At 36.3% G+C, this 11,822-nt stretch overlaps 3 protein-coding genes across 3 annotated transcripts; all 3 read right to left on the reverse strand.

Moving 5' to 3' along the window:
* Positions 1-646: 646 nt before the first annotated feature.
* Positions 647-2,086, reverse strand: apoc2 (apolipoprotein C-II). Its single transcript, XM_082150546.1, has 4 exons — positions 1,989-2,086; positions 1,545-1,607; positions 1,300-1,459; positions 647-1,129 (listed from the first exon to the last, which is right to left on the reverse strand). Exons 2-4 carry the CDS (start codon positions 1,591-1,593, stop codon positions 1,033-1,035), a joined length of 306 nt encoding a protein of 101 aa, XP_082006672.1. The 5' UTR covers positions 1,594-1,607; positions 1,989-2,086; the 3' UTR covers positions 647-1,032.
* Positions 2,087-7,090: 5,004 nt separating this feature from the next.
* On the reverse strand, positions 7,091-8,700 carry apoa2 (apolipoprotein A-II). Its single transcript, XM_082148991.1, has 4 exons — positions 8,581-8,700; positions 8,243-8,279; positions 7,614-7,842; positions 7,091-7,529 (listed from the first exon to the last, which is right to left on the reverse strand). The coding sequence occupies exons 2-4, from the start codon at positions 8,277-8,279 to the stop codon at positions 7,370-7,372; spliced, it is 426 nt and encodes a 141-aa protein (XP_082005117.1). The 5' UTR covers positions 8,581-8,700; the 3' UTR covers positions 7,091-7,369.
* A 1,282-nt stretch (positions 8,701-9,982) lies between these two features.
* Positions 9,983-11,698, reverse strand: apoc4 (apolipoprotein C-IV). The gene is made up of 4 exons (XM_082150209.1): positions 11,542-11,698; positions 11,380-11,422; positions 11,164-11,245; positions 9,983-11,070 (listed from the first exon to the last, which is right to left on the reverse strand). The coding sequence occupies exons 2-4, from the start codon at positions 11,420-11,422 to the stop codon at positions 10,887-10,889; spliced, it is 309 nt and encodes a 102-aa protein (XP_082006335.1). The 5' UTR covers positions 11,542-11,698; the 3' UTR covers positions 9,983-10,886.
* Positions 11,699-11,822: the final 124 nt, after the last annotated feature.

Raw genomic sequence — 11,822 nt, forward strand, 5'->3', positions numbered from 1 at the left:
TCTGTAAAGTAACCAGTAAATAAATAAAAATAATTCTCAGTCTTGGAACCTTTTTTTTCCACAGATATGGCTACTTGAGGAAGGTTTTGTTGTTTCATTGCCAACATAGTTAATGGTTGAAAAAGTTCATCTAATGTTGCATGATAATTATATGTTATAGCGTATCAGTTTCAGCAATGTCTATGTGATAGACTTATTTTGTGTAATATTTACATCTTTGAATAATTAAACAAAGAGGATCATCTTATGCTGCTAAAAGGTTATTTAATTTATAAAGCTCATTATATTGAAATTCCTTGATTCTAGTCAGTCATGACAAACTGTACTGATTAACCAGTCTCCAGTGAGAGAGTGTGCATTCCGTCATAAGGCCTAATGTAAACAGTTGCATCCTTTGATCCCTCTAAAAAGACTTTGCAGATGCCATGGAAACTAATCCAATTACAAGTAATTCTTCATTGCAGTGTGTAAACTTGCTAAATTTGTAGCACTTATGCTTCTAAATGATTGGTAATTAGAGTGTTCATATTTTCGATCTGTTTGGTATTACTTGCGCAAAGGCCCACAAGCAAAGAGAATGGCTTGTTTTCAGTTGTGGAGTTTTATTGCAATGTGTTAATGCTCATGGACACAGAACCACTAAAAGTTGATATCATACAAGGATTTATTTAATCTATAAAGAGTACAATGAAACAGTCGATGATTGTTTTAACTTAGAAGCATGTTAGAGGTGACCAGGTAACAGTCAGTAGCGTAGAATCTCTGATCTTCATCCAAAAACAGCATGTGGTTGAGCATTATACCTGATTTTACTTCACATCATACTTTTCCACTGATGTGTGTCAGGGTGCTTTTGCAGTATATTGACAGGACAGAGGTAACTGGCCATTGGGAGATAAGAGTTCAAAAGTCATGTTTTCACCCCAGACTGTGCCGTCTTCTTGCGGGATGCATGTAATTGTGATTCCAGCGTAGTGACAGACTCAGGACCAGAAACAGGTGGAGCGGTGTTCAGGTCTGATACTATGTAACTTAAGAGCTGTCTTGAGGGTACAAAATGTGGTACACCTGGTCGTTGAAGATGCCGGCGTAGGTGCTGACGGCACGAACTGTATCGTCATACAGGTTTCTTGATGAGGGAGGAAAGAAAATGTCAGAACAAAATGGATAATGAGTCATCATGATCAGGGTGTTGTGAACATTAAAAGCTCTTTATTGACCATGTAACTGTCTAAAAGTCCAGAGGAGTTGATAAAGTTTGTGCGTACGGACTAGGATAACATATAAAATTGGACTTACTTGGCTTTCTCTTCCAGCTTGTAGCCCTTGATGCTCTCTAAATAGCTGCTGGCAGTGCCAACGCTCTGGTCGTAGTATGACTTCAGGCTGTCCACCACAGTGGCAATGGTTCCCTTCTCCTCCTCCTCTGCCTGCCTGGGCACACGGAAGCTCTCCGCTCCTGCAGGGGGAGGGAAAGTTTGCTTGTCATTTTACACTATTATCAGCAATGGGGACATAATAATAATCTAACTGTGTGTACGTACCCAGAGCAAGGAAAGCAATGAGCACTGTGATCGCCAGAAGCTTGTTCATAATGCCAGGTAGGTCTGAGGGATTCAGTAAAGCACTGGTCAGATAATGACAGCACAAGAATGAAAATATAAATATGACCACAAGAGGGCAGTATTTTATCCCTTGTGACAAACTCAATTAAGTCATCAATAAGCTATAAAAAGCATATTCTGTTACACTAGATTGTGTCTTGTGTTGCTGAACTTTACAAGGCAGTTTTAGTAGGATATAAACAATTCATTTTCATTTATTTTACTTTACTCTTACTTTAATTTTGTTTTTGTTTTTTTGTAAGGTGCTATAGGTGCTATTCGATAGGTGCTAAACAATCAAGCATCATAAAATCTGTCCTATTATCTGAACATTTTTATAATGCCCTTTAATTAATACAAGAGGGAAAATATGGCTGTACTCACAGTTTCTCTTCTGCGGAAAGTGTGTCAGATGGGTTAGAGGCAAACACTCTTTGGCCTATCTTATATATATATGGTTGCAGATTTATTGACCTGATAACCCAGGTGCCAAAGTGCAACCGTCTCAGATAAATGCTATGTGAGTGTGTGTGTGTGTTTATGTAGATCTGTGCTTTCTGCTGGGGTTTGTTGTAAGATAAGATAGACTAAAATGAGATTACTTGTTAAAAAGATATGGCTCTTCACATAAAGAGACAAACTGACTGATCACATTATACAAACGTGCTGGCTTTGATCAACAGTCTGACATTTAAGAATAAGGAAAGCTCATACCCGAGCTCTTTTATTATGATAATACGCTACGATAGCGTCTTTTATATTCCGTGTCCCATCCGTCAGCAGACAGATAAATGCTCACAGGCTCTTGTCTTGCGTAATTGAACTTCAACACGTTTCCAAATAAAGTCCTAAGTCTGTTTCACCATAGACACGTCAGCCTGTTAAGGCTACTTCAGGTTATTTGTGTAAAAGTGTGTTTGTATTTGGAATCAAGGTGGGATGTTTTCGAGTTTGTGAAATCAATTTCCCCCCAAACATGGTTGTATAATATCATGCTGTGGAAATGTTATGATATTCTTGAGCAACATGGAAAGATATGAAAAGTGAGAAATCACAGTGAGGTTTCTATGAACTTTAATCATAATCATGACACTGTTGTCCCTTAGGATATTAGGTGTTCTGTGTTGCTTGAAAATGGCCAAAACCCATCTAATATTAAATAGTTGAAATTCTATGCTATTGTACATGTGTGTATGAGAGAGAGAGAGAGAGAGAGAGAGAGAGAGAGAGAGAGAGAGAGAGAGAGAGAGAAATGCATGTGTTATGCAATATGCCAAGTCATGAACCTCAGCAGGTGGTTACCATTGGGAGCTTCAGTTTTGACTGACACCGAAAAAACACTCTTGTTGCACACTTGGGGGCATTATTACATTAAAGAAAGGCAAAGCTTCAGTTGGTCAGATGGCCACCTTAACCCTTGTAATGCATTTAATGCTGTTGCAACCTGTTGCATTCCCCAAAAAATAAGCTTATATAAAAATGTAATATTTTTCAACTAAAACCAATGTTTTAAGTTTTAAATGTTGCCATGTTTTTACCATGCTATTACTACATTTACACTCTCATTATTGATTAAAAAATTTAAAAGATCTTTGAAATGTAAAATTTTACAAGAACTACATAAAAAGCCAGTGTAATGCAAGAAAACTACACATTCTTTTTCTAACAAATCAAAACAAAACAGCATCAATATTACTCTGAAATGTTTTCAAGCAAAAAACATTAATTTTACCTGCATAAACTTTAAGATAAAAAATACATTTTCATCAATAGGGGGCAGCAGAGCTTTTTCAAATTTAGATTATTTGATCCATGAAATTTTGATCTACAGACATTAATTTAAAGGTATAGCGGAGGATGTTTTACTTCCTGGTGGGTAGTCTAAACTATTGGTCCTCCTAATTGTCAAACTTTTCAAAAAGTGGAGAGGGCGGGTCTTATCTAAAATTTGGAAAGATCCTCCGCTATACCTTTAAGTTGTCATTTTATTTTAATTCCGGAATTTTGTGTGTGTGTGTAGTCTAATCTAACTAATAGATTAAAAAAAAAAAGATAAAAAAAAAGAGCATAATTTCATGTGTAAAGCCCCAGTTTACTTCTGGGTCAAAATTGACCCAGACGCTAAAGGTGTAACAATTTAGTTGAAATGGTTAAATTACATAAAATAAAATAAAAATAAAAACAAAAAACAACAACAAAAAAACAGAAAAAAGATAAATCTGTGTTTTCACAGTCTTAACACATATCCCAAGATTAATTTGTGTACTAAAATCTATAGTAAAAAAAAAATCATTCGGGTTAAAGGGGTTAGACACACTAGACTGCTAGGTGTTCTGTATGGTTGCTAAGACATTGTATGACGCTTGCATGAGTTTTCTGGGTGGTTCCTGACTGTCTTAAGTCTCTGACATTTTAGACTGTCTTTTAGTCTCTGACCCTAAATATTTTTTCTTCTATTTTATCATCAGGTGAAAATCCTGTCCCATCAGCAATATCACACCTCTCCTCAATAAGTTGCACAATTTCAGACATGTTGGTAGTACAAACACAGGACAAGTTATGCTTCCAGGTTTATTGATCATCATTAAGGGTTTGTACACAAAGTATGAGCAAATATAATAGTAATGCAAGTCAGTAATACAGTCATGCTTATCTGCAAAATGTTAATTATAAAAAAAAAAATTTAAAAAAAGAGGGATCATACAAAATGCATGTGATTTGTTTTAGTACTGTCCTGAATACGATATTTTACATAAAAAATGTTTACTTATAGTCCACAAAAAAAAAAAAAAAAAAAAAAAAAAAACCTGAATTTATACAAATGTTTACATACCCTTGATTCTTAATACTGTTGCAATCCTGTGTGTCGTTACCTGGATTATCCCATTTTTGTATATTTTTTTTATAAAAAAATAATAAAAATGTTATGGTTGTTCTTGAGTCCCTTGTTTGTCCTGAGCAGTTAATGCCCAATGTTCATCAGAAAAATACTTCTGGTCCAGCAAATTCTTTCGTTTTTCAGCAAAGTCTAGTCAAGTCAAGTCACATTTATTTATATAGCTCATCAGTTCTCCTCTGGCCAATGAACGAACAGTGTATGATTATGATTCAGGCAGCATCATAGGTCAGAAGTCAGACTGGTTTGGAACAATCAGAATATTATCCTGTTCCATCTGGTTGAAGATCGGAGTCACGCCAGCATGGGACGAGTTTGTTGAGGATCAGTGCTGATGGCTGTCATGTCGACGAGGCCTTCACAAGGGAGAGTCTAGTTGACACAATCTCTGCTGACACTTCAGGGATGCGTTGTGGTTGTGTTTAGGCGCAGGTCCTCCATCTGATCTGGATCCGGCCTGGATCCGGCTGACTACATCATGCATTGTGGTCGTGTCTAGGAGCAGGTCCACCATCTGATCTGGATATGGCCTGGATCCAGCTGATTACAGTGAACCTTGGAATAAGCAGAAAGACTAACATTAGTATAGATGCCATTCTTCTTAAGATGAAACGGGTACATTGGGTCTTATAGGAAGTGTTCCCGGTTCTGGCTGACCTAATTTATACAGCCTAATAATCATTTAACTGATTTGAATAATAGGAATGTATAATTTTCTATGTGTATTCCAGGTTAAAAAGATTTGTTTTTAGTCTAGATTTAAACTGACAGAGTGTGTCTGCTTCCTGGACAATGTTAGGAAGACTGTTCCAGAGTTTAGGTGCTAAATAGGAAAAGAATAGGAAAAGGATCTACCGCCAGCAGTCAATTTTTATATTCTAGGTATTATCAACTGGCTAGAGTTTTGAGATCCCAATAGACGTGCAGGACTAATGAGTTAAGAGCTCGCTCAAGTACTGGGGAGCTAAACTATTTAGTACTTTGTAAGTAATCAGCAATATTTTCTAATTTAGACGATGTTTAATAGGGAGTCAATGCAGTGTCCAGCAAAACCGGGCTAAAATGGTCATACTTCCTGGTTCTAGTAAGAACTCTAGCTGCTGCATTTTGGACCAGCTGTAGTTTGTTTATTATGCAGGCAGGGCAACCACCCATAAGAGCATTGCAATAATCTAGCCTTGAGGTCATGAACGCACAAACTAACTGTTCCTCATTTTTCATTGAAAGCATATGTCATAATCTATATATATTTTTAAGATGGAAGAATGCGGTTTTACAGATGCTAGAAACATGGCTTTCAAATTAAAGATTGGTATCAAGAGCACACCCAGGTTCCTAACCGACGACGACGAAGACTTGACAGAGCAGCCATCAATTGTTAGACAGTATTCTAAGTTAGTACGTGGTTTTTTGTCTAATCATTAGAAACCTTTTTTTCAGAATTAAGTAATAGGAAATTACTAGTCATCCAAATTTTTATATCAGCTATGCATTCCGTTAATTTCTTGGCCGTGAAGAGATATAGAGCTGAGTATCATCGGCATAACAGTGAAAACTAATCCCATGCTTCCTAATGATATCTCCCAAGGGTAGCATGTACAGAGTGAACAGCAACGGTCCTAGTACTGAGCCTTGTGGTACTCCATACTGAACTTGTGATCGAGCAAAGCAGGATGAAGATGTCCCAATTTTTCTTATTTTGTTTAATTCTTTATTTTATTTAGTACTGCCCTTCGGAAGCAACAGTACAACAGTAAAAGCAACTGTACAATTTACCTTGATTTTCAAAATCAAAAAGTTTTCACCCCCTGGCTCTTAATGCATTGTGTTTCCTTCTGGAGCATCAGTGAATGAACCTTTTTAAATAGCTGTGTTTGAGTCCCGCAATTGTCCTCAGTGTGGAAAGATATTAAATGTGCAAAATGTCCTGGAAAACTGAAGAATTTGCAGGACCTGAAGGATTTTTCTGAAGAACATTGGGCAGTTTAACTGCTCAGGACAAACAAGGGACTCAAGAACAACCATTACAAAACAAACAAAAACCAGTCGTGGATCATCCAGGTAATGACACACTATTAAGAATCGGGGTCATTTTTATAAATAAGGCAATTTTTTGTCTTGTGGACTGTATGTAAAATATCTTGATCAGGACAGTAACATGCATTTTGTATGATCCCCCTTATTTTGTTCAAATTAACATTTTGCAGATTCTGCTAGATGTATGTAAACGTTTGAGCATGATTGTATTATTATAATTATTTTTATTACTTGACACTAAATTTCTATAATCCAAAAGCTAAAGGTGAAAATTGTGTGAAAATAGCTTTTTATCAGTGATGGACAGAATGAGTCGAGTATACAGTAGTTGCTAATTTCTATTCTGTCAAATAACACATTTCTTCTAGAGTCTAATTCTTATGTTCATGTCAGAGGGGACTGTGGACCTTATCAGTGGTCATTACACAAGTGTTCAATGCATGTGTGAAAATTGACCTTTCAGGTGTTTAAAATAAAGACATCATGTTTACATTAATATATGTTTTAGTTTTGTGCAAGAGCACACATTAGTTAATCACATCCAAAACCAGGGTTTGCATTTTCCAGAGGTTTTTATTTTTATTTCAAATGAGTCTTGTTTCTTTTATGGGGCACACAAAATCACATGACCGGATGTTATTTTTTTCTCTGCACTAAACAGAACAGTATCAAATACACAGATACAGTATATAGATGCAAATAAACTGTACTGACAAGTTGACTGTGCTGGACACACAGCTGTCAGATCGTTTCAGATTTGGATCTATTATTGAAGCAATGAAAATGCATGTTTGCTTGGTTGAAGTAGTCAGTGTTTGATGAGCAGTGGACTCTAAGCCTCTTGAGGCAGGACGGTATCCAGCACTGGCTTGATGCTGGTGATTGCTTTGTCCAGGTGTTCGCCAACGTAGGGACGGAGGTAATGGCCATAAGCACCGAGAAGAGCCATGCGAGCTTTGTCCACCACAGGCTCCAGCTCACCGGCCAGACCGCTGGAAGAAGCACACATGGATTTACTCACAGTTTCGTCACATGATGCCATAAGAGCCATTTGACAAGTTTGAGGCAGCCCTCACCTGGCAATTTTGACGGCGCTTTCCATTCTTGGGCTTTTCTTAATTTCATCATAAATCTCCTGGGCTCTTCCTCCTGTTGGTGAGCTCTCTAGCATTGGCTGAGCTGAGTCTTTAACCTTTTCCCAAGCAGTGACAAGCCTCTTAAGGAAAACTGCCTTCAGTCCCTCATATTTCTCAACTAACTCCTTGTCAGGCTCGGGCCATTGCTGTGCCCAGACACACACTGACACTACAAGAGGAAGAAAAGACCTTGAGAATGATATAAAAGAGCACTGTGCCCACCTAAAACAGCATGCTTACCCACATTCATTGAAGAATTTCTGGTTATTATGTGTGAAAACAGAATTTGGACCAGATAAAGGTCTGCACGATTATGTGCACCTGGTAAACTGCTGTTCATCGAAACATGTCTACATGCTGAGATGCCACTTACAGGTAACATGTATTTATACAATACTAAATGCAAATAGACTTGTGACTTATTTTACTTCTAGTTTGAATTAACTTCCATTAGGGTCATCATTTGGATGAGAAAATCGCAATGAACAGGCCTTTTCTAAAATATCTTTCCTTTGTACAGCTGTGCACCAGTCAACAAAGAGATCCAATTTTTAAGAACTAGTTTTTACCTTGGAGTGCAAGGATGAGAGCAAATGTCAGCTTCATCTAGGAGAGGAGACAGAAATTTAGACATGATATGCTTGGAATATATTTGAATATCACCAGTTTTCTCTTAAAGTTTAACTCTTACATGTATTTAAAACATGCACAAACCAAAAATTCAAATGTATAAACAGTCAAGAAAATATGTTTATAATGCAAAATGCATTGTTTTGCATTTGCGGAAAAAAGAGAGAGATGCATTTAAATTCTTTTTAAAATAATGAGGCATTGCAAGAAGTTTATCCCCATGTTAATGCATGAATGCATGTATAAATAATAGCATCATAGTGAAGACTCACTTTACCTTGTGCTAGTTAGATTCCTGTAGAGAGAAATAAAGGACTGGAGTCAACTGCACCAGCTGAGTCTGCAGTTATATTGTCTGCCGTCCATCCCTATATCTGCCTGACCGCTTGACCAAACAAACGTCATCACACACACACTCAATAACTCACAATCAATCACACACTCATGCTGCATGTATACACACCCACGCGGGTGGACTTACTGTTCGGGCAAACATGTACACCATGGTTTGTCCACTCAAAGTCCACTGTTCCCTGTATGTGTATTAATAAGGCATGAGACTATACTTATGAAATCACAAATTAAAGACGTTTATGTGCTCTGAGTGTTTAAAGATGCATTAAGGATAAATTCATACACTTAGCAGGTACTTTTATACAAAGCAGCTTCGAAAGCAAAGCAATGCAAAAAGAAAAGAAAAGAAAAGAAAAGAAAAGAAAGAAAAGAAAAGATTTATATATATACTTTTTAAAATTAATGTTATCCTTTCCTTTCTACTCATTATTAGAGTGATTTTAGATGTATAAACCTAGAGAGAAACATTTAAGTTCAATTCAAATTTATGTGCATAGCGCCTTTCCCAATACTGTTATTATAGTTTTGGGAGACCTAAAACTAGGCCTCCCTTTGGGAGTCACTGGTTTTCCATTGACCCGCTAGAAACCTTTTGCAACCTCTTATTTATTAAAGATGTTGATGTGAGTGTTTAAAGATACATTAAGGATAAATGTATACACTTAGCAGGCACTTTTATACAAGCAGCTTCAAAAGAAGCAGAAAAGAAAAGCAATGCAAAAAGAAAAGAAAAGAAAAGAAAAGAAAAGAAAAGAAAAGAAAAGAAAAGAAAGAAAAGCTCTATTTATACTGTATATAAAAGAAAGGATATGGTTAATAAAAAAAGTAACTATTTTCCAGATAATTTTGTATCATTTGTTGGTATATATCCCTACCCATTATAATAACTCTACCCATTATTAGAGTGATGTGAGATGTATAAACCTAGAGAGAAACATTTCAGTTCAATTTAAATTTATTTGTAAAGCGCTTTTCTCAATACTGTTGTTTTAGGAGTCCTAAAATATTTCACTGGTTTTTCATTGACCCCCTTGAAACCTTTTTTGACCTCTTAGGTGACCCTATCCCAGTTTCAAAAAGTTCTGCCTGTAAAGTACACATTTTATTAGTTCATGAATTTCCCCGGGGTTTAAAACCAAAATCTTGGTGTTGCTAGCACCATGCTCTGTTGAGTTACATGAACACAAAGAAGAGACAAAAGAGACATTTTTGTAACAGTTGCAATCATAAATTGCACATGATGGCTTTTTTAATAAAAAGAAATACATATTAATTTATTAGATATGTGAATATACTTCTCAACACAGAAGTCTCTAGGCATTCAATTCATTCAATTCAATTCAAATTTATTTGTATAGCGCTTTTCACAATACATATTGTCTCAAAGCAGCTTTACAGAAAGTGCATTTCAGAAATGTACATAGAAAAATACAGTTAGTTAATCATGCATTAATTTAGGGAATGACATATCGCCGGCGTCGAGTCGTCTCCTCACGGGCGTGGAGTCGTCTCCTCACGGGCTTCGAGTCGTCTCTGCATGGGCATTCTGAAAGGCTAAATATTTCTACATTTTGACCGTTTTTTTTTGACATTCAAATACATTTCTTATTTTCTTACACATTTACTTAACCTATTCAGCACTAAATTTACTGATTGTGCTTGGACAGCAATTTCTTTTCTTTTTTTTCTTTTTTTTTTTTTGCATGCGTGCCAGAATCAATATTCTTGACTTTAATGTACATAAACTAATAAGGGTTGAGCAAAGGCTGTCCAAAGGTTGTGAAAAGCTTTCAACATGCCAAATTGACAGAATCAGACCCAGTGAACTTTCCACTTTGGAACATAACGTGTCTAATCTACAACCCGTGGACCTTTTTTTTCCTTCTTTTGATTTTTTTTTAAAATTAGATAAAATATCATTATTCATATTCTATTCATTTAGCATTTTTTTCTCTCATTTTCTTCCTTAATTCTTTTCCTATTTCCTGCTCCATCCACTGTTTCTCATTCAAAGATTCCACAATCTATTTGTTCTGTGATATTATCCAGCACTTTTATTAATTAGGTGTTAAAAGGAAACATTCTTACAGTTTATTTGCACTTTTTACATTACGTCATGTTTGCATTATTGCAATGGAATGACTACATTGAGCATTAATTCCACAATATCAGTATACTTAAAACTTAAGTGAGGTTTGAGTCTTTTTGTTCCCTAAAGGTCTGTTCTGCTTATTTATCTTGGGTTGATCTGAAGGTGGGCACTTTTCTTTTCAGTCTCTCCCAAAGGGAACTTGCACCGTCTTTAGCCCACTCCATGTAAGAGTCAGCTACAGGTTTGAGATGGTCCTCAAAGTACATGCCAACGAAACCAGCAGCTGTGCTGCCAACATTTAGAACTTTAGTCTTTGTGTCCCTGTATCAGTCAGACACACAAACAAACACAGAAGTAAAACAGCATGTCCTCACTAAATTTTAGCAGTGAATAAAGAATTTGTATTAGCTGTACCTGTACAAATGCTGTGCTCTTTCAAGAAGTCCAGCATTGTCTGGAGCAGCAGAAGGCAACGGGTTGGACAATGTCAAACACACTAAGGGGGCCATAGATTTACAGATTTTAAAATAAGTTGCATGATAGATATTTCCATTGATTTTTAAATCTATATATCTTTAGTCTTTTATATCAAAAGCAGCGATAAATAAAATATATACATGCTAGACAGACCTTGCAACATCACCACCAGAACAAAGAGCACCAATCTGGACATCTGGCAGAACAATCAGTTGAGTTCATCAATGGTAATAATAGATTTGGAATAGCTTACATATACATTATTACAGTATGGTGGTAACAAGTAAAACTTAAACATATATAGTACATATGTACCTTTAGAGTTAATGTAGAAGTGGAGAAGTAGATGTAATATTTTTTTCTTCAGAAGAACTGTTTGCCAGACGCACTGTTGTTTTTCTGAGGCTTTTGCGATGAGGTTGTCTTTGGTTCAGTGTTTTCTTTGGAGAGTGCTAACTTGCTCCAGCAATGCTGTATTTGTATCAATTCAGAGAAACAGATCACACCATTTCTGAGTAGGCACTGTCTGCTGTTTACTTAGCAAAAACAAGCCTTTGTGGAGTTTGGGGTACAATTTTATACTTATAAACATATAT

The sequence above is a fragment of the Leuciscus leuciscus genome (assembly GCF_965113295.1).
Source record: "Leuciscus leuciscus genome assembly, chromosome: 20".
Classification (NCBI taxonomy): Eukaryota; Metazoa; Chordata; class Actinopteri; order Cypriniformes; family Leuciscidae; genus Leuciscus; species Leuciscus leuciscus.